General features: G+C 48.1%; 1 protein-coding gene across 3 annotated transcripts in view; it reads left to right on the top strand.

Moving 5' to 3' along the window:
- Positions 1–21,890, top strand: part of IKZF1 (IKAROS family zinc finger 1) — an 87,747-nt gene extending 65,857 nt beyond the window's left edge. Inside the window, exons 5-9 of one of the 3 annotated variants that reach the window (XM_060156234.1) lie at positions 1,067–1,327; positions 6,948–7,115; positions 11,236–11,361; positions 14,146–14,280; positions 21,181–21,890. In XM_060156234.1, the coding sequence (XP_060012217.1) occupies positions 1,067–1,327; positions 6,948–7,115; positions 11,236–11,361; positions 14,146–14,280; positions 21,181–21,890 (1,400 nt within the window). The remainder of the gene's footprint in view (positions 1–1,066; positions 1,328–6,947; positions 7,116–11,235; positions 11,362–14,145; positions 14,281–21,180) is intronic. The other 2 variants (XM_060156235.1, XM_060156236.1) reach the window with 2 other exon arrangements.
- Positions 21,891–22,163: the final 273 nt, after the last annotated feature.

Here is a 22,163-nt window from a genome sequence, read left to right as displayed (position 1 = left end):
CAGAATTTACCTACTTCCTCTTATTCATCTCTAGAGACTGTGATGAACGTGAGGCCTTTCAGTGTAACTGCAGTTTCTCCCGGTCATTACAATATTGGATTCAGCCATCCATCGTCAGTTGGTGTTTCAGAAGAATGCAAACCAAATGACTATTTTCTTTACCGAGAAAAATCCGTGAATGACAGAAATAATGACTCTAAATGCAGAGTAGACAGTGGTTATTGTACTATTACCAGGAGCCCTTCACCCCCATGCACACACGAGTCTTACTTTCTGAAAAGCTAGTGCAGATCTGTTACGTTCACCATCATGCTGGTCAACCCTTCAGCAACTGGAAGAAACCTGAGAAATCGTGGCACTCCTTTAGGACGCAGGTTTTATTTTCATCATGGAATAAGAAGGGTTTAGAGTGATCACGTGCCAAAGAAACAAACAAACAGAACCCTTTCAGGAATCTTTGGTCAGAAATCTGAGCGCGCGTTTGCTGAGTTTTGTCTCCATGTTTATTCATACATGAATGAAGGAAAGGTAGTTTATGCTTTTCCTTATGCTTAAGGGGACTTTTTCAGGCTAGATAAGCGCTTCTTAGGGGGTTTTGCCAAACAAGGTCCCACACCGGGCGGGGGCGGGGGGGCTACGTGATCAATACTCACCTTCTGGCGTGAGGGGTCTTCTGGCTCCCAGGGTGTTGGACTTGGCCTCAGGTCCCTTCAGAGGGACCCAGGCTGTCACAGTGGACCCAGTGACCTTACCCTGCATAGAGGTCCCCCCCCACACACCCAGTCTAAAGCGAGAATTTATAAATTCCATGCATTTCCTCCGTCTGCCCTTCGGACCTACAGAGGGGGCAGACGAGGGTCCCAAACCTGTGATGCTTGTTGCCATATATCACAGTCCCCTGTGGGCCAGTGGGTCCAGAGCCCGGGCCACTGTCCCCTGGTGTCAGCTGCCAGGAACCTGTGTTTAGAAGGTGTCGCTCCCTCCAGGTTGTCTGTGCTGCTGTGCTCTTCTGTTCTGTTTTTGCGATGACACTGAACGGCCCCCTGTGTTGTATTGTCTCTTTCAGCTGGTAATGTTAAAGTAGAGACTCAGAGTGATGAAGAGAATGGGCGTGCCTGTGAAGTGAATGGGGAAGAGTGTGCGGAGGACTTACGGATGCTCGATGCCTCCGGAGAGAAAATGAATGGCTCCCACGGTGTCCAAGGCAGCAGAGCTTTGTCAGGAGCTGGGGGCATTCGACTTCCTAACGGCAAACTAAAGTGTGATGTCTGTGGGATAATTTGCATCGGCCCCAATGTGCTCACGGTGCACAAAAGAAGCCACACTGGTAAGGCCTGGCGTGGTTCCTCCTTTGGCGGCCTGGAGGGGCCCACGGGGTGTTGCAGAGGACAAGGCCCTTCCCGGCTGAGTGTCCTGAGCGAGGCGTAGCCTCCCTATTCGGGAGCGATATTCAGAAAAGGACTTCGGAACATGCACCAATTCGATCCTATATATTAAAGCCGTAAACAAAAAGGAAAAGGTAACCGGCATGCAAGTTCTGACAAGGGCCTGAGAGCACATTCTCTAAATATTGGCGGTGGGGCTGTCAGGTGGTTCACCCTTCAAAAAACAAGACAAAGCAAGATAAGAGGAGATTGATACCCTGAAATCTACTCCTCCAGTTTTCCACTAAGAAACCCATGAGTCAAATGTGCATGTTGGGGGTATCCAAACTGACAAGGCTTGATTTTTAGAAACATTCGTTGAATGATTGACTAGCAGCAAAATTTAGTCTTTCAGAAAGAGTTCTGTTTTCAGATGGCTTATCCTCCAGCAGGTGACACTCCCACCAAGATGCTTTGGTTGCCACTAGTTTCTATCTCAAATTGGTAAAGAATTTAATACCCAAACCCCTGTCCTAGTGGACGGGGCAGTGGAGGCTTTGGCAGTAGAGAACAGTATTCTGTGTCCAGAAATGAAGGGATGCAGACAATCTTGTGTCTGACGGCTGCACCCAGGCTCCTGACATGTTCTCACATTGAGGGCCGGAGGAATAGGGTTTCCATTCTGCACCGTCCACATCCCCCAGGGTGCACGGTCCTGGTGGGTGACCAGTCACGGGTGTCCCCACCAGGACTGTCACCACAAGTGGCACTAGACAGTCTTCAAAATAAAATGTTAACAGGTAACATCTTACCTAAACTGCATGCATAAGGTGTCTTTTGAATTAAACAGAAACTTTACTCTTCTGCCTGAAAGGTGGAAACAACACAATAAATGTGCCAACTCCAGTGGTCACTGAAAGTTTGAACATAAAACATACCGTGAGCCGTTGCTGTCCCGGTGGGTGGCATCTTAGGTCATCATAAAGCCAGCGTCTGCCCCTGTTCTCCACAAGAGGAGAAAAACAAACCGATAGAAGCAGGCTGAAGAAGCAGGGTGGGTTTTGTCAGCTAGCTCAGGGAAGTAAGGAAGAGCATCACAGCCTCATGCGATTTTCCCCAGGGGCCAAACGCTTATCTGATTATCAAAACTGAAGCAGGAACTCAGAAAATTCAGGGAGCAAAACAGCTGGGTTGTCAGGAAATGCGGACCTTTGTGGAGTTGTCATTTTTGTATTTGAATCAGGCAGTTCCCAAAATAATTTCTGTTTGTCATACAACTGGAAAACCGTAAAGTATGTTTATTTTCAGTCAACATTCGTTTTCGGTAAAAACTTAACTTCTACAGTTTAGCAGACTTTGTTTTTCCTAATGTGCCTCTTAATCCTCCAATTATCCGGTGGAATGTCCACGCCACATCCAGCCCCAAGGGAAGCTCACAGGAGAGTAGACAGGCTCCCCACTTTGTAATGAGGTGGAAATTAATGTGAAGGTAGGTTACGTGATGATAGACCCTTCACAGGATACACCGGGACCCATAGCAATTCATTCCTGATGGAGAAATAGACCTCGCACATGAATTACTTTCCTGCTAATTCATGTAAAACCTGACTATACAGTGAAAGTTCAATAAATATTTGATAACTGAATGAAATGCTGGCATCCTAAATGGCCAAAATATAATGACTGCCTGCCCTGATAAAAAGAATAATTGCATTTAATGAATGAACCCGCCAAGCATAGACCTGCAGAGTAGACCGGCTGTTTGCTGCCCACTTCTGCCCACGAATAGTGGCCACGGGCCAAGTAGGTGCCAACACGCAGAGTCTTTCGCTTACAGAACAAGTTCATTCCAGAAAGAGGGACATAGAGACCATCAGTTTTATGGTTCCTGCTTTGACTTTTATTTTAAAAAAAAACAAAAACGAAACAAGGAACTCCTGATTTGTTTTCATAATGCTTTTCCACTTTGCATAAATATAGTCACAGGTCGATATAGAAATAGTTTGGCCAAACTAGGTTTGAATAAATAGACATGCTAGAAGGTTTCCACTTTCCTGGAATCGGAGTGGAATGTATCAGAAAGACATGCTTTGCTAATCACCGACCCCATCCTGAATTCTCTAACACGTCAAGTCCCCATAAATCACTGGGGTGTCCTTTGAAAATGCAGACTCTGGTCCAGACCCAGAGGACACTGGGAGCATCTGTAGATGGTGGGACATGCAGCTGCCAGTGGACCGGAAACAGTGCCATTTCAGGGGGCCCTTCGTCGGGGAGCCTGGGCTCCACCTAATGTCCCCCCAGAAGCCAGGACTTGCACCTGCCGTCACCGAGTCGGATGGGCGCACTGGGGTTTCCTTCTGGAGGACTGCAGCTGTCCAGGGCAATCTCCCACGTCACCGCCTCCGAGCGGGGCCAGGGCTGCCCTTGTGTGAGTCGTCCATTGATGACACCGTTTCACTTCCCCAGTTTTGCTGTTCAGTTTCATTTTTTTAAACTCAAGCGTCGTAGTAACACTTTCCCGCCAACCTCTGAGGGCTCACGGGGGAGTCAGAGGGAGGGTAGTGGGAGAGGAACGTGCAGTAATCTGATTCTGAATGATGGGATTTTTAACAGGAAGCATCAGGAAAGGTGTCTGAATTATGGTTATTCTGTCCGGCCCTGTGCCCACTCTGTTCCCGTCTATAAGGCGGAAAGGCAGAGTCTCCGTGCTTTATAAACACGGCATCGCACTGGGTGCTGTTCCAAGGCACAGCTGCAATAAGCCCAAGCGAAGCCTTGTAGTTCAGTGTATTTTTTAATTCGCTTTCTTCAGATATAGGGTCAGAAATTTCATGATGTGGGCATCCGTGGAGACTTTCTTTTTTGCCCAATTAAGTTATGAAAAGGAGCGCAGACATTTCTTACAGGGAGTCTCTGAAATGGCAGATTATAGAGTTCCTGGGATTAAAAACTAAATTTTGAATTAATGATATGAAAGCCCTCAACCCAATTAACTAAAAGGGAATACAGCCTTGGAGGAACTTGGTCTAACTTGGCTCCCATCAGCCGTATACGTGCGGGGGGCAAGCGAGCACCAGTAGCAGTACACAGGTATCGTGGGCCATGTTGTGTCGTCTAGCTCCGGGGCCCTGATCCCTTTCCTGCTAACACCTCCAAAGGGAAACCACCTTGAGTTGAGCTCCGTGTTGTCAGTTCAGGGAATGCTGTCTTCCGGTCCCCGGGCCCTGTGATACATGTTCATGCCAGCACAGCAAATCAGAAACGGATAGATTTCCGGGAAAGCTTACCAGCGGGATTAAGACACCAGGCCCAGCAGGACACACGAGAGCCGATGACTCAAACTGGAAGACAGATTGCACTCTGCAAGGCACGGCCCCTGTCTTTCCTGCCTGCCCTGTTCTGCAGAAGGGACACGTGGCTGGAAGGATCTGTCCTTTCTCACTCTGCTGACCGGCTGTCCTGCACAGACGCTGGCTGGACCGCAGGGTCCAAGCCGGTGTTCCCTCCAGCACGCCCGAGCTCGGGGGGAGCCCAGCAAGCGCCTCGTCAGCACAGAGGGGACGCTTCACAATGGGTGGGGTCACACTGAGGCACGCTGGTCACCAAGAGTGGCCCACATCCTTGTCACACGCATTTGCGTGGCATGAGACCACCCAGCTTTCCAGAACAGCCAGCCCGAGGGTCCCCCTGCCAGAGCGAGTGGGTGGAGGCTTTTCCCCTGCGAGGTCGCCCTGGACTCTTCTTCCTTCTTTTGTCTGCTTAGAGTTAAGCACGGCAGCCACACGCATGTGTGTGTGTGTGTGTGTGTGTGTGTGTGTGTGTGTGTGTGTGTGTGTGAAGGCTCAGAAGTGTTTCTAGTAGGTAATTAACAATCTCTATTGGATGCTCCTCGGGGCTGCCTGACTATCAGCTATTTTAATCTCATCCAGTGTGGCCTCCTAACTCAGAGATTTAGGTAGTTAGTTACTTTTATAATCACCTTCCCACCTGCTGGACTTCCTCTGCTCAGCCAGGTCCAATCTAGATCTAGATTTGGGAGAATTCTGAATATATTCTGGTTTGTGTCAAGTTTCCAAATGGTCTATGATTGAATATCATTGTAAATTAGTTGCAGTTTTTCCAGTAGCACATCTGTCCTGCCCACTTAAAATTAAGAATGATGGTAATCATGAAATTCAGAGGCCAACATAGACTTTTAAATTTAATCTGGTGTAGATTTTAAGAGTCCCAGATATGCTTCTACTTAATCGCTTTTGCTAAGTGCTGTCTTGTTCACCAAAATCACGTAAGCCAATTGGGAAAATCGACTGTACATTTTAACACATTCTTCTTTCTGAAGAAAAAATTGTTAATAGGAAGTGCATTCTCATGGTATCTCAACACCAGATATTGTGGTCATACAGAGCTCTCCTTCTTAAAAAAAAAAAAAAAGGAAAAAAAAAAAGCATTTGTTTTTAAAAGAGCTTTAATGCTTACTTAAACACGGCAAATGTATCCCTCTTTTAATTGAGAGTTAAATAAAAATGTTCACCGATTTTAGATTCTGAGACCTGTGACTTACTCAATAGCATATTTCTTGAGCACAGATGCCTGTTCAATCCTTTGTTGGATTCAGAGTTTGGGGACATGAGCTGACACACAGCAGAGGGTCCAGTGTTTTTTTGTTGTTTTTGTTTTTGTCACCACTCCAGTAGTGCCACCCCTGAAAGAATTCCTAATGATAACTAAATTGCACCTCTTAGAATATTTGTACTGAAAATATAACTGTCTTCTATGAATATGGATAGAACAATACTAGCTTCAAGGTTGTAGGATTGTGAGGAAAGCAAAAAGCCAGAAACCTCAGTGCAGGTCAGATTTTGAGGCAGCATCGCGGGGAGATTCGGGACTTTTCTCTGGACGGTGCAGACCTTCCCTCCAGTTTCTCAACTTCTCATTTTATTCAATCTTTCTCTCTCTCTCCCACCCTCACACTCTGTCTCTTTCCTGATTTGCCTGCATAGGGACAGACAGGTAATGGAGAAGAAATTGAAAGGGAAAATACAGGGAAAATGTAAATGAAAAGAAGTTATTATAACTGTTATAATGAAGTACCTTTCATTTAAATATAAGAATGTAACGCTGAAATGAACTTGTGATCCTGAAATGCATTTTTAATGAGTTTCCTTTTTATTTTGCTGCTTCAGTGGCATATTTTAAAGACCCTTTGAAAAAAGCCACATTAAAAGCCCCACCAAATGCCACAACACGCAAAATTGGATATTGGTTTATTCCAAAACTGCTGATGAGGAAGAGTGGCTCTTCATCACAAAATGTTGCCGCCGCTTTATTTAAATGAGTTTGAATTTGCATTGTGATGTGCCGTTCTGATTTAGGGGAAAAAAATTAGATTTTCAGATCAAATTGACCCAACCAGTGAAGCGTTAAGGAACTGGCAGGTTTAGTCTGAAAGCCTCACGTTCCATCAAACCTGCAGCCGGTGGAAGTCACCGGGCCCTCGGGAAACAACTTTCTCGCCACGTCCTCCCCTCGTCCCAGCGCTGGGTCCCACTCTCACTGGCTCCTTTCTCGTCCCCGCAGGAGAGCGGCCTTTCCAGTGCAACCAGTGCGGGGCCTCCTTCACGCAGAAGGGCAACCTGCTCCGGCACATCAAGCTTCACTCGGGCGAGAAGCCCTTCAAGTGCCACCTCTGCAACTACGCATGTCGCCGGCGGGACGCCCTCACCGGCCACCTGAGGACGCACTCCGGTAGGTCCTCTGGGCGCAGGCGGGGCTTGGCTTGGGGACTGCCTGGCATCCTCTCAGGGATGCCCTGCTCCCGGGACACCGCTCCCCCGGGCATCGGCTGCACCTGACGGAGACAGCAGTGCCCTCCCCCACGTGCTCGGATGGGTGGGGAACCTTAACGTACACACGCGTGCACACGCGCACACACGCATGCACACGTCTCATCTTAGGTAGAGTATTTCAAAAGAGGCCTCCTCGTCCCCTTGTGTCAGGTAAGTGGGTTTCTCTTTTAAAGGATTTGGCAGCTCGTACTTGTCTTGAGTGTGCCGCTAACACCCCCAAGTTTCCAAATACGTCTCTCAATGTTAACTGTTAAGCCTCCCACGCGACTGTTTCATGCCGAGCATTTCGGGAGTCATCGTGGGGCCAATTTTCTTTGCAAAGGTGGTAGATAAGGTGATTCTGTCCTGATGGGTGTTGCCTGTTCCCTGAGGGTGCGCTCCCGACTGGGCCCAAGTGCAACGGTCACGCCAGAGGCCAGCCGAGGCCTCCGTGGGAGAGGCCAGTTTGGGGCTGTTATGAGATTTTAGTAAATGCGTCCTGAGTAATCAGGGTCTCAGCAAGGTCATGGTAAGCGAGAATGTCCCAGGATATTCGAAGCGCTCCAGCCTGAGAGCACAGATCCACCTCTGTCTAGACTGGATCTTCTGTCCCCGGAGAAGCTTCCTTGGTGTTTCATGATCCAGTGACCCTGTAACCTTCCAGGTCAGAAGACAGGGGAGGGAATGTGTGCTGTACCAGCACGCCACCCGCAGGGGTATTTGACATCACGCCCTTCCAGCCCCGAGAGCAGGAGGCGATGGGCCCTCGCCCCTGCCCTCAGGGAACTCACTGATCAGACTGTCCAGACCTGCGGTGGGAGAGGAAGAGGCTGTAGACCAGCTCCCCCCGACGCCCCCAGGACAGCAGCACAGGGGGCGGGGATGCGTGTCCTTGGGGAAGGTTGGCTTGCGCTCAGGCCCCGCTCCCCAGAGGTGATGGGTGTAGTTGATGCCAGGGTTGGGGCCGCTTCCTCATCACACATTTACTGAGCACCCCGGGGAGGAGACGGCAGAGCCCCAGCGTGTGCCGGGTACCGTGGTGCGAGCATCCGAGGGGCAGCAGGAGTGCAGGGAGGGGACAGTCAGTCTCGGGCGGGAGGTGTCCATCCAGGAGGAGGCAGGGCTTGGGTCCAGCCACAGGGCGAGTTTCTAGGCTCACCTTCGGAAAAGTTCCCAGTGAGCATGTGGTCCTGGAAAGGGAGGTGCTGGGCATTTACAAGTGTTGTGGGGAGGTGGTCCTCCTCTGGTGGGTGGTGCCTGCAGGGAGTCAGCGCAAGGCCACAGGGACAGTGGGGGGCGGGTCCCGGCAGCTCTGCTTCTCAGATGCTCGGTCCGGCCATCGCCCCTCGTTCCGGCCTCCTTCCTGACCGTCAGCGTGGCAGAGGCTCCCAAATGCTCTTAGAACACTGGGATGGCGTGGGAGAGCTTCTCAGAATCTTCCGAGAAAGGAGCCACACGAAGCCGAGGAGTGGCTTCTCCACGAGAGGTCGGCGGGGGTGCCTGTGGGGCTTGGGCCCTGCTGAGGGCTGGGGAGGACCTTGCTGCAGGGGACAGGAAGATAGGCGGCTCCCCCAAAGCGGGATGATGACGCCGCGACAGTGAGCATTCGCAGGTGCTTACACGTGTGGCTAATAAGGAGCACATGTGTCGTCCCCCCGAGATGGAGGTTTGCAGGGTCTCTGTAGGCTTCCGATGTGACAGTGACACCGTCTGTGTACAGAGCCTACCAGGGGGTCTAGGGCAGAGAAACTTCACAGGTGGCCTTCATGTGGAGTCGGGTTGACATCATCACAGCAGTAACACTGCATTAGAGTTGTAGGATGCACAATATCCCCTTTGGTAGAAAACACAAAGACTCAGCCCTAGCTTGACACCAACCATACTGTCGTCATCCCTGGGTCACTCTGACTGGCAACAGAAATCTCTCCTGCGTATCAGTTCTATGGTGAATTTAGAAATATCTAGTGCAGTATTTTAACTTATTCTGGCTCCATGCCTGCTTATTTCATTTGAGGCATGATGGTATCCTGCTCAGTGTGGCTGATTATATATAACAGTGGTAGACTCTGGACACTTTATTTCTATTAGGGATCCACTGATGAGCGAGTAGACAAAACTGTAGTGAGAAAACCATCATTGATCCAGGGCTGCTGGTGATTCTGCCGTCGGAAAGTGCCACCGACACACAACTCCTGCAAAAAAAAAAAAGACAATGACTTAGGTTCTACAAGATGATTTCACTAGAATGAAGTGAGGACTTCAGCCTTTGTCTGCAAATTCAAATATGGTCACGTTCTAGTCCGTTGTGAAATGGCCACAGCCCCATTCCACTAAAAACCACCATCAACCTGGTAGCTTTCCCTGGCAACAGGTGGTGGCCTGAGGTTCCAGCTATAGGATTTGTCCCGTACTGATAAGAGGGGCTTGGGTAGTCTGGAAGGGTGAGGAAGGGTTCCCCTCCCTTCTTCTCTGCTTTCTTTGGAAATTGCAAGCTTGGCTAGAGACCTTCTTTCCTGCAGAACAGTGGACTACACTTCAAGATATACTTTCGTTCAGTTGCTTTCATGAACTTCTTATGTTCCAGAATTAAAATCAATCATATACGCAGACAGAAATGGGTATTCAGACACCAGGCTATATGTATGGAAATTTGCTAAAGCTGTAGCTTTTCCAGGAAAAGACATTGAGTGGGTTATCTATATTCTATGAGTTTCTAAAGGCCATACTCAATAAAACGTGCGGTTTTAGCAACATTGTATACGTCAATGTCGTTTCTCTGATGTTAGGGATACAACACTTTCTCCAGATAATAAAAGCTCCCTTTTCCCTCCAGTAAATGTTCCAGAAGTCAAATTTTGGTTTTCGTCTAGTCTTCTTAAACCATAGTTTCTGTTCACCTAAGGAAGAGATTTAACCAATACAAGATTTGGTTAAGCCGTTTCACCAAACAGTCCTATTTGGATGGCATCGATTTTGACATAATACTCTCAAATATGTGAAATCTAACAATATGAGAAGGAACTAAAAGGTTCTGGCTTTAGGATGGAAATTTGTATTGTATAAATAATAGAAGATCCTTTATCCATTTTATCTCCTAAAATGCTATTAAAATCTTTAAACTTAGGCATGATATGAACTTGTGCTAGTCTTCTTTTCCTAAAATACCACTCAATAAAATTCAGGAAGAACTAAACTCTGTATAGAAGTGCACTGCTCAATACAGTAGCCATGAGCCATATGTGGTGTATAAATTTTAATTAGTTAAACGAAATTCAAACTTCTGTTCTTAGTGGCGTGAGCCATACTTCGAATGCTCAGTGGACACGCGTGGCTGGTGGCTGCCATATTGGACAGAACAGGTGGAGAACATTTCCTTCTTCATAGTAAATTCTGTGGGACGGGGCTGATCTAGAAGCCATGCCATCCCTGAAGGTCTTTGGGGAGAAAACAGAGCTTTTCCAGGTTAGAACAAGAAAATACACTTTGGAAACAAAATGCTTATTTCATTAAAGTCTATTTATCCACTGTGGTGTCTTACAGACCACAGGTATTTGTTTAGCACTAGTTTAGGAGTTGAATTCACTTTGGTTGCATCAGACCTGACGCCACTGTCACTCCAGACCTGGCCCACGGTGTGGCCATGGACAAGAGGCCAACTTTGGAGCTGAGTCTGTATATTATCCAGCCAGCTCAGGCCTTCCTCACATCTCTGCCCTGTTGTCGGGCATCCCTGTTATAACACTGCAGTGGTTTGTTTCTTCCAGTTAAAGTTCAGACTTTGTGATTTAAGTAGAAGAGAATTTGTTAGGCAGTGAACAAGTTAAAATGATAAAAAGGTAACAGGAGTTCTTGGTACAATCAGGAAACCCCTGGGCATTCACATCTTTAAATTCAGTCAACTCGACGGAGCCCATAATGCTTTTAGCTCTCAAGAGCAGAGTTTTTTTTGCCTTTTTGGTAAAAAGTGTATTGCATGCCTTCCCATGACACGTACGGCCGCTATTTAATCGGGGTCTTGAACTCCATTGTGTCTCCTGCAGTTGGTAAGCCTCACAAATGTGGATATTGTGGCCGAAGCTATAAACAGCGAAGCTCTTTAGAGGAACACAAAGAGCGCTGCCACAACTACTTGCAAAGCATGGGCCTTCCAGGCACACTGTACCCAGGTAAGCGCCGAGGGCACAGGCTGCCTGGCCTTGGCTCCCCCTCCCTCCCCAGCTGGGGGGAAGGAGGGCCCCCTGCCCGCTGGGATGCAGCTGGACCAGAGCACAGGCCTGGGAGCCACCACGGCTGGGATGGAGGGATGTTTTTGGCCGCTGAACTCTCACTAGGAGTGCCCTGTGCTTCCCAGCTTTCCAAGACCTCCTCTTACCAGGGAGCACGTGACCTTGAAACCCCTTCCTCTCGAAGTCTGGGGAAGCTTCTAAGATTGTAGTGACCCTTGAAAGTCTGGGTTTTTTTCTTTTCTTTCTGGTTTTTGGTGTTTTTTGTTTTTTTTTTTAACCTAGAGTATCAATTGCTTCTTTGTGCTTAGTCATCAAAATAAGATGTGAAATCTGGTTTTAAAAATGATTTTTTCATGAAGTGGATCAAATAAGCGCTTTCAGGCCATGTTTTCATTCATCAGTGTTGGCACCTGCCTGGAACGTGGGATGATTGGGAGACCCTGACTGTCTGTAGTCTTGCAGCTGTCACAGGTTTCAAGGGAAGCTTGCTTTTTCTCCTCATGTGCTCTGATGCTTCGCTGTGTATTGCATCTCGAGATAACATTTGGCTCTGATCTGAGATAACGTAAAGTGAAAGACGTAAACAGAGAGAGTGTGGATCCATTTAGTCCTAAGATGCAGATTGATTCCCTTTGGTGATCAGATGGTTTGGGATTCTTCATGATGGCTTTCTGTCCTGTACTCAGATGAGACGGCTTCTCCTGTGGAGTTAGTGCTGGTTGCGGGTCCATAAAAGCCAGTGGAATTCATGCAAGGCTACACCGGGTCTCGGGCAGGCAGTGGGTGGGGGTCTCGCTGTGCTGGGCTGGTTGACCTGTGCCCTCTGTGCATTTCTCATGACCCATCCCTCCCGGGCCCCCCAGGACCAGCCCCTGTGAGCACTCAGATGGGCCCTTAAGCGGGCTCACCCCTCTCCACCCCCTTAGGTTGGAGCCATTCTTTGGGCTTAGGTATAGACAGAGCCTAGCTTATGAGATGTAGCGAAGATTTGATTTTTCTGAATTTGATTTTATTTAGGAAAAGCCTTTTTGGTCATCTGTCATAATTTCCTAATGTCTTTGTGGAAAACATGAGGTTCCCTTGAGCCTTAGGTGCACAGATTGTGTTACAAGCTTAGAGAGAAATGAATCAAATGGCAGAAGAGTCACTGGTCTGGGAGCCCTGGGCTCGTGGCCCCTCACTGTGCTGTCTCTGAGGGTCTCAGGAGGCCCCATGGCCTGGCAGAGAGGAAACCCAGCTCGAGGTGCTGTAGGCGCCCTGGACAGGCCACAGGCCTGGCTTTGCAGAGAAGGATGGATACACCGGGAAGCATATCAGCTTGATAGATCAAAAATACTACCAGTGCAATTGAATTCTATGGATTTTATGGGTACCCCTCATATAAATCAGGGTGTGGGCTGTTACGTTTGTCCATTTAATAAGAAACCCACATTTCCAAGGCTAAAAAATTAAATTTACCAGCGATAATAACCAATTTGAAATATATTTTTTCAAAGTGGCGTTCATCGTGAAGCAATGAAGACATAAAATGCGTAGAAATAATCTTAGCAGGTCATGTGCAGTCCATGATGAAGAAAGCTAGCAAACAATACTGGGGCCAGAAAACATGGAGGAGTCACAGGGAGAGAGGCCTGGACACTGCACGTGTGTCCCCTGGGATCACAGCATGGTTTTAGCATGAAATTGGTTTGTCAATCTTATTGGAATGTTATAAAGTGTATCTGGAAAAGCAAATGAGGGAAATGGCATTTTTTTAAAAAGAAGAGTAATGTCTAATGCTGTATTCAAACGTAGCTGTCATCTGGACCTCTTTGAAGAATGGACAGACAAATCCATAATAGAAATGAGTAAAACTTCCAGAGACCCTGTGATCAATCAGCCCGCCCCATCTGAAAAAGGAAGAAGCACAGAGCAGTGGGATTTCAGTGGACTTTTCAGAATCGGTGTGGGAAGAATTGATTAGCCATTTGGAAGATAATCAGTTTGCATTTTTAGCTTCTTATAGCTTAGGAGAAATTGCAGGGGGATGAAAGAGCGATATTTCCAAAAATCCAACCATAAAAACTAGAACACGGATGGTTACGCAGGATACAAAGCTGTGTCTTCAATTATGGAAAGAAAGGGATGACATAGAAAAGCACAGGTTGGCTAGAAACACTTCCTAGATCAACATTCACCTCCACAATTTCTAGATTTCTTACGGTGCATGTTTTTTTGATTTTCCGGTTTGCTGTGTTCAGGGTCCAGGAGCTCTGAGTTCATTCCCATGTTGCCAGGATTGGCTGCAGCATCTCTGTGGCCAGGTTTCTCCTGCACCTCTGTCCACTGTGGCAGAGTCCGAGCCTTAGATCATTTCTAGCTGAGAGTTCTTTGACTCTCAGGAGGGCTGCTGTCAGGATTGATTGAATTAGTGGATTGGGGTGTATTTGAAAAGTTAAGAGGACTTGTCAAAGGGACACAATTACTTAATCACAGTCCGGCTTCTAGGGACAGTGGTGGTGCTTATTCCCTGGTCTTGGGGGATAAGGCAGGTGTCATTAGCAGGTGGCTCTGGTCAGCCTCCATCTGGCTGGCAGGGTTGCTAGGATGATTAGAAATAATCTCCGGGAAAATCCTGGCTCTTGTAGGCGCTTAACACATGTCATATTTAACACTGATGATGAGACTGAATCCTTTCACCGTAAGTGTTTCTAAACTGGTCTTTCTAACTGTCTTTGACTTTAGTCATTAAAGAAGAAACTAATCACAGTGAAATGGCAGAAGACCTGTGCAAGATGGGATCGGAGCGCTCGCTCGTGCTGGACAGACTAGCAAGTAACGTCGCCAAACGTAAGAGCTCTATGCCTCAGAAATTTGTTGGTAAGAGTTAAACGTTTCCTGTCTCTTAAAAGAACAACCACGCGGGTGCTTTAAATGGTGATTAGTTGAGGGTAGAAGAAAGGAAAACATATCTCATTTTTTAAAAAGCAAACATTGGCAAGCTTAACATTTCTCAAATATCTCGGAATGGTTTTCCAATAGGCTTCTTAAAAATAACAGACCTTGTCCCAGGAGTTGTCCTTAGAGGTGGTTCTGCAGCTTCTGGGGCACTCGGTGAGACCTGCCTGTGGGCGCTCTGTGTCCTTTGGGGGTGGCCTGCCAGGGAGCACAGGGCAGCGGGGGCATGGCCTGGAGAGCAGCCTCTCTGAGCCTCAGGTGCTCATTTTTCAGAAGAAGCTCATAATACTCCCCACATGGGCTACTTTGAAGGCTAAAAGGGCAGAATTGCAGGGCAACTGGCCTGTGAGGTGCCCAGCAAGGAGATACCTCTGACTCTACCTGTTCCAGGTGCTTTCAGGGTGGGGCAGCCCTTCCTCTAGGAGGTTATTGCCAATGTAGCCATCATCCAGCCCAGACCCTGGGAGTTCAAGAAGGATGACACCTGGGCAGGAGGGAGGGGCGAAGGGCTCTGGGCTGGGGACCCAGCCTGAGGGTGTGAGTTCACAGCCACACTGTCACCTTCGCAAAATTAGTCAAACTCTCCAGCCTTGGTTCCACTCTTTATGTATATCACAGGGTTTTATGAACCTAGATTAGCACCAAGGAAGTGACAACATTTAGAAGGCCTGAGTGTAAAGATAATATCATGAAGATAATGTAGAAGGAGGAACATAGAGGAGAGGGTCACGTCCAGGGAAGAGGACCGGGGTGGGGAGGGTCATGTCCAGGGAAGAGGATTGGGGGGGGAGGGTCACGTCCAGGGAGGACGACCAGGGGGGAGGGTCATGTCCAGGGAGGACTACCAGGGGGGAGGGTCACGTCCAGGGAGGACTACCAGGGGGGAGGGTCACGTCCAGGGAAGAGGATCAGTAAAAGCTTGTGAAGCTGACAGTGACCTGTCACTGGGAGGGAGGAAGAGGATTTCAACACATTTTTGACAGTGGAAGAATGGAGGAGGGTTCTAGGCAGATGGATACAAATACAGAGAAATGATGATGCCGTTTGGGAGCTAGAGTGGGACGTGTGGACACGTCTGAAAAGCAGGGCGCATCCCAGGGTGACCCACGGATCCTCAGGGAAGCCATAATAGTAAAGCCCGAGTCAGCCCTGGCCACAGGTGAATGGCCTTGGAATGCCAAGGTGAGAAAGGTAGCCCCAATGCAGTAGGCAGAAGAAAGCATTGGCGTGTTTTTGATTGGAGCCACATCTTGGAAAATAGAGAGCTCGAGTGCCAAAGATTGACTGGAAATGCGAGGACGGTGGGGCTGTGGTGGAGGGAGGGAGGTATGGGGGCCGTGCCGGGACTGGGGGATGGAAGTTATGAGTCATGGGGACCCATATGCCATTGACAGATTCTGGGAAAAGATAGAGTCTGGGTCTGATCTGCTCGTTTTCAAGGGCTTTCTGAGTGACGCCCTGTGGGAGCCTGGGAAACGTGTGTTGGGAGAGGGCGTGGGTCCAGCATGGGGTTAGTGGTCAGTGAGGCCTGGGGCAGCTGCTTTCCTGCAGGAGGTGGGGAGGACAACAGGAGGCCAAGTTCTTGGGCTCCATCCTGTCTCTGACACTTAAAACAGGCTTCATTTTGATCGGAGGCTGGGTGTTGGGAGGGGTGGGGGGAGGAAGGATTCAGTTAAAAAACACTTTTGCAAACCACCGGCTGGAGACGTGGTCTGGGGAGTCGCCCACACAAACCTGAGCCTTTAGACTGTTGGGCGGGGGGGAGGCCTCACGTTTCCTGTGCAGAGTGGGAGTGACGTGACGTGGAGGACCAAGTGCTGCGGGTGGGATTTCAGGTAGCACCGGGTGGAGGCGAGCCTGGGGCCCCTCAGCTCCTCCCTGGAGGCCTTGTGTGGAGGGGGCTTGGGGGCCGGTGACCAGGAGAGATGGAGCAGCACGTGTGCCCGAGGATTGTTGACAGTCACGGGCCCTGGGGAGCTGGGTACCACTTCCTCCTTCAGGTGAGGAAAGTGAGGGATACCAAGGGCTTTATAAATGGGCATTTCAGCCCCTGCAGCTTATGGAGACTTCAAATAACTATCTGTGAAACTCCACAGTAGCCACCGCGGGTGAGACCACAATTTAGGTGTTGTATTGAGATTTAGGTGCTATTTATAAATAAATAAATAAATAAACAAACAAACAAACAAAACCAGAACCCGTCTGTCTGGTCAAGCAAAGCTAAGGTAAAAAGGAGTCACTGGGGAGAGGTGGACAGCACAGGAGAAGTGGCAGGGTCCCGGGGGGAACGACAGTAGACAGTAGGACAAGGATGGCAGAGTGGAGATTGGAAAAAAGGGCTCAGAACTGGCTGTGTGTTCTGTTAGGTGTTTGCCCAAGAGTTTGGTGATTGGCAGTTTATTTCTAAACTAATGCCTCTTCTTGCCCCCAGATGACTACCTTACCCTCATGTCAACTTGATGGGGTTTTCATCAACCACTCCTAACCTGTGGTTTCTCCATCTCTAAAATTAAAAAGGAGATGGACCTCTAACCTCTAGAAGTGGTCTATCTTGTATACAAATTCAGAAAGAGTGTGTAGGAATGCAGCTGTAACCGTACAAGCTGGCAGGGTATTGGTGGGATTGAAAGAGCTCTGAGTTTGAACTCAAGAGAGGCTCAGACCCAGCCCTTCTACTACTATTTCTATTTATTTAGAGTGATCTCTTAATTGATTGGACTTTACATGCCACTCTTTTCAAGAAGCTTCTGTAGGTGTTCTGTTTTCATAATTGCTTTGTGTTTGAGGAGGTCTGCCTGCTGCCTTTCTACCTGAAGAGCATTCTGACAAGTATGTGATGTTGTTCACTCTTTTTTTTCCCCTGGGAACTTTTTAGATCTTGCCATCATGACTGAAGGCAAGATTTTCATTTTCTCTCTGAATGCCTGAAGAGTTTTTTCTTTAACCTAAAAGTTAAATACCCTAACTGGGATGTGTCTTGGTGTTTTTGCATTCTGAATAAAAATTTCCTGACATTTTAATCGGGGGATTCCCTTCTTTTCTCTTTTATTTCTTGGAAATTCTCTTTTTTATAAATATATATTTTGTTTCGTCTGCTGTGATCTCTATTCAGAGATATCAGATGTCCTTATGTTGGAGAGTTTGTCTTCCATATCTGTTAGCATTTCTCTAAGTTTATTTTTTTGGCTTTTTCACATTTATTCACTGTTATTATCTTGTGTTTTTCCTCTATGTTAGTAATTCCATTTTTAGGAGTTTATGTTCTATTACTTGATGTTTCTAATCCATGTGTTAATTCTGTAATAATACTGTTTGGACCTCATTTTGTTTCCTGAGATCGAAAATCTCTGTTTTCATCTTATTCTGTTGTTTTAGCCTGCCATGTTTCAGTATCTTTTTTAATTGAATCTGTGTCACAAAGCAATTATGAAACATTACTTCTCTTCCTTGAATTAAGCTTTTCCCTAGGATGAGCTTAGTGGTCTGTGTTTCACTTCCTTTCTTCCCTTGTCTTGCTAGAAAATATCTTCACAGCAACCATGACCTTTTCTTTTCATCTTGCTTATTCAGCTTGGGCTGATAGAGTTTGATTGACATGTCTACATTCTTCCTATTGTATCTGAGATTTTTTTTTTCCTGTGAGAGCTATTGACTTTTCTCAATACTGAAAGAATGCCAAGGATGGGGTTGGGAGAGTTCAGGTGAGGCAAAGTGCAGCCTTTGTTAAAAGAGTTCCTCTCCGCCCTCTGTCCCTCGTTCTGAGACCTGGTTAAATGCCCTAAACCAGTTATCACTGTACTGTACCTGGTTGGGGAGTATTTCCCACAGGGGCCTGCTCTGGTCCTTTGGGCTATTTCCTCCCAGTGTACAGCATTGAGGACTTAACTCCTGTCTCCCATCCAGAGAACCAGTCTCACTGCTCACTTGGCCAGGGTCACCTGGTCTCATTAGCAGAGGTTTTAACTGCTTTTTGATCATAACTGGAAAAAGACACCTATTTGAATTGATTCTCTATGGATATGAGGCTATTGGGGAAAATGCTGAAGATTTTGTTGATTCATACTTAAGGTTTTTGTAAGTGAGATCAACGGCCAAGCTTTGCCATGTATCTCACGCCAGAATTTTCTTTCCTTGGTCCTTGATTTTTTATAAACATGTATTTCATTAGACTATGTACCTTTCTTTAGCATATTGCCAAAGTGAATGTTGTGGGATTTTCTCACTTTGTGGAATATTAGGGAAGAGAAATTCTGTGGGTGGTTTTAATATGCCACGTGAGTCTGAAATCTATGCTGTTGTTGTTTATTTCCTACCTCCTTTTGTTGTTGATTCCCAGTTTTAAAAACGACAGATTTCAATGGTTGCTTAGGAAACCAGAGAACCATGACTTTGGGAGAAACAGGATGATTAGGTGGGAAAGCACCATTTTTGGTGGAGCTGTAAGCACTTTTATATGTATCAGAATTGTCTGTGAAGTCCACTCCCCTCCCCTCCCTGCTGGGGTTTGGTGAAGGGACAGACTGAGATACCAGCCAGAAGGGACTCCTTCTCCTCTGAGGTTAATGTAACCAGACACTTGGCACCTTGACACAAAAACAGGAAAAAAAAACCCACGTGGTTTCTGTAATGCTACTCAATTACTTCTAACCTTAAATGGGGAGAAACACCACTTCTGTGATCCCTGCCACCCAACTTACGTAGAAATTCCATTCTGTTGCAGTTCTGCAGAGGGCGTGGCAGTCCACTGACAAGTTTCTTTGTGTCATCCAAGGGTCACATTGTACTGTTGTCAGGGCGTGTGTCACTCCTGACCACCAGCAGATTTGAATGAATGAGAGCCAGGCCGCTGTATGATACACATCCCTAACAAAGCAAGAAGTGGGACCTAATGATGCTTTCTGGTATAATGGGGCATACTCCTGGACAGTTATCAAAGGTTATGGACATTTTTGAGGATTATTAATAAGTCTACGAACTGTGGAGCAATTTTTCCTTTCGTTGCTAAGAACTAGCTGCAGACCGTGCTGTCAGGTTTCAGTGTGGGAGGTGTGGGGGTCCTTGCTGTCACCAGCCGCTCCAGCCACCATCAGCTGTAACCTGGACCCTTAGGCAGCCGGAAGGCATTCCTCACCTTTGCCTCCCGCCAGTGACCGAGAAGGGTGCTTCCTTCCTTCGGACCTTTCTGTCTTCCTTCAGACACAGTCTCTGCAGGGTTTACCCAGCCTAGTGATCAGCCCAGGGCTCTGGCCACCTTCACCCATCCCTTCAAGGCTCCAGTCTCCCTCTCCTCTCGGTCCTCTTGCTTCTCCTGTGTGGGACACACTTCACGGTCTGCAGCCAGCTCTTAGCAACAGAAGGATAAACTGCTCCATACTTCCTAGACTTATTATTAATCCTTAAAAAAATCTGTGACCATTGATAAGTGGCAGGAATATGCCTCATCATACTAGAAAGCTTTATTAGGTCCCCGTAGCAAACCTTCCTTTCCTTTCATGCAACTTCTCAGACAGGGATGCACTGCATGTTATCATGTGTTAACGTCTGTCTCCCCTGTGGGCTGCTGAGAATGGGGACCACTGTTACTTGTTCGCCATTCCGTCCCTCCTGTCTGCTTCAGGGTGGACGCTTGGTGGAGATTTGGTGCGAGAAGGAAAGAAGCAGAGCGAGGGGTGAAACGTAAACAATTCAGACCTGCCTGTGGATGGCCTCTCGTCCTGTGACTTATTAACTAACCACCGCTGAAAGTCCAGTGAATCAATAGCCCTGACCATGAGGACAGACAGTTCATTAATGAATTTGCTAATGAAGCCATGGTTTCCTACTGAGCTTAGAACCAGTATATCGGGAAGGTGTATCTTCAAGTATATTCATTTTATTTCATTGTGAAAATTTATACTCGAAAGTTAATTACAAGAAGTCAAATCTTTTCTCAAATTTCCCCTTTCCAGGGGAAGCGAGCTCGCCGCCTTCTACAAACCGTGATATTAGACCTTAAGTTTCTTGAGGCGAAGCTTGCTGACAAGTCCTTGACAACAATTCTCGGGCATCGTTCATGTTCAGTAATTGTTTGAAAGGACAAGTAAATGTAACCCCTGGAGCCTCCTTGCTTTGCTCCCGGCTCTCCACCACGTGACTCTGCAGCACAGGCTCAGTGCTGCTAAGGGCTGGGAGTCGAGAGTGGAATTGGAGGTCAGGCAGGATGTGGAGGCCGGCGCGTCCGATGATGCTCTTCACTCTCACGCAAGTCAGAGCCAGCTTTGTGCTACTGACAAGACTGATACCATTTCACTATAAAGAATACACAGTTTTCGTGTTTTTGACTAAGGCTTATTCTAGCGCATTAAAGATGGGAATTTAAAACATACGAGATAATATTATTTTAAATAAGTACGTCGCACATTGTTCTAATCATATAATTATGTTTTAATTAAATAAATTTGATAAATTAAGCAGCCATTGTAAATTTCTTACAACAGTATATTGAAAATACATCATTTAAATATTAATGTTAAATATAAAAATGTTTATAACATCCGGAGTAAAAGACACAAGTATTGGTTTCATCCGTTTGAATATATGCTGTTTAAATTGGCACACCATCCTTATTTCCCCAATTCATTTATTGATCTGTCCAGACAAATTGGTTTAAACGCCGACCCCGGGCAGAGCCCCGTGCCAGGTGCCCGGCAGGCAGAGATGTGTCAGCTCTCCCCCGTGTTGGAGGTGCTCCCGAGGTCGGTGCCCCGCAGGTGTAGTTGTCAGCTCGTGCCGCCGGGTGCAGAGGTAACCTGGGCCTCTCTGACTGTCCCCCGCTTCCCACAGGGGACAAGTGCCTGTCGGACCTGCCCTACGACGGCAGCGCCAGCTACGAGAAGGAGAACGAGATGATGCAGACGCACGTGATGGACCAGGCCATCAACAACGCCATCAGCTACCTGGGGGCCGAGTCCCTGCGCCCCCTGGTGCAGACGCCCCCGGGCAGCTCCGACGTGGTCCCGGTGCTCAGCCCCATGTACCACCTCCACAAGCCCCACGCCGAGGGCCCCACGCGCTCCAACCACTCGGCCCAGGACGGCGCCGTGGAGAACCTGCTGCTGCTCTCCAAGGCCAAGTCCGCGTCCTCCGAGCGCGAGGCGTCGCCGAGCAACAGCTGCCAGGACTCCACGGACACCGAGAGCAACACGGAGGAGCAGCGGGGCGGCCTCATCTACCTGACCAACCACTTCACCCCTCACGCGCGCAACGGCCTGTCCATCAAGGAGGAGCACGCGGCCTACGACGTGCTGCGCGCCGCCTCCGAGGGCCCCGCGGACGCGCTGCGCGTGATCGGCACGAGCGGGGAGCCCCTCAAGGTGTACAGGTGCGAACACTGTCGCGTGCTCTTCCTGGACCACGTCATGTACACCATCCACATGGGCTGCCACGGCTTCCGAGATCCCTTCGAGTGCAACATGTGCGGCTACCACAGCCAGGACCGCTACGAGTTCTCGTCCCACATCACGCGGGGGGAGCACCGCTTCCACATGAGCTAAAGCACCCCCCACCCCCACCCGCGGACCGCGCCCCGCCCCCAGGAAGAGCATCCAGGACCCGCGCCAGCCCCTGCGCGGGCCGCCGGGATGGACCGCCTGCTGTGCTTTGACCTCTAGGTCGTGTTTCGTTTTGTTCTGAGTTGGTTTGCTTTTGAAAACAAGAAGTTTTTCTTGTTAGATGCAGGGTTCCATTTGGAGCCCCCGAAATGCTCTCTTACTAGACAATTCTGTAGACCGCTGGCTGAAATCCCCTCCCCTGTTGCTCCCTAGAAA

This window comes from Lagenorhynchus albirostris, chromosome 8 (assembly GCF_949774975.1).
Source record: "Lagenorhynchus albirostris chromosome 8, mLagAlb1.1, whole genome shotgun sequence".
NCBI classification, from domain to species: Eukaryota; Metazoa; Chordata; class Mammalia; order Artiodactyla; family Delphinidae; genus Lagenorhynchus; species Lagenorhynchus albirostris.
This window is presented reverse-complemented; position numbering and strand designations above follow the sequence as displayed.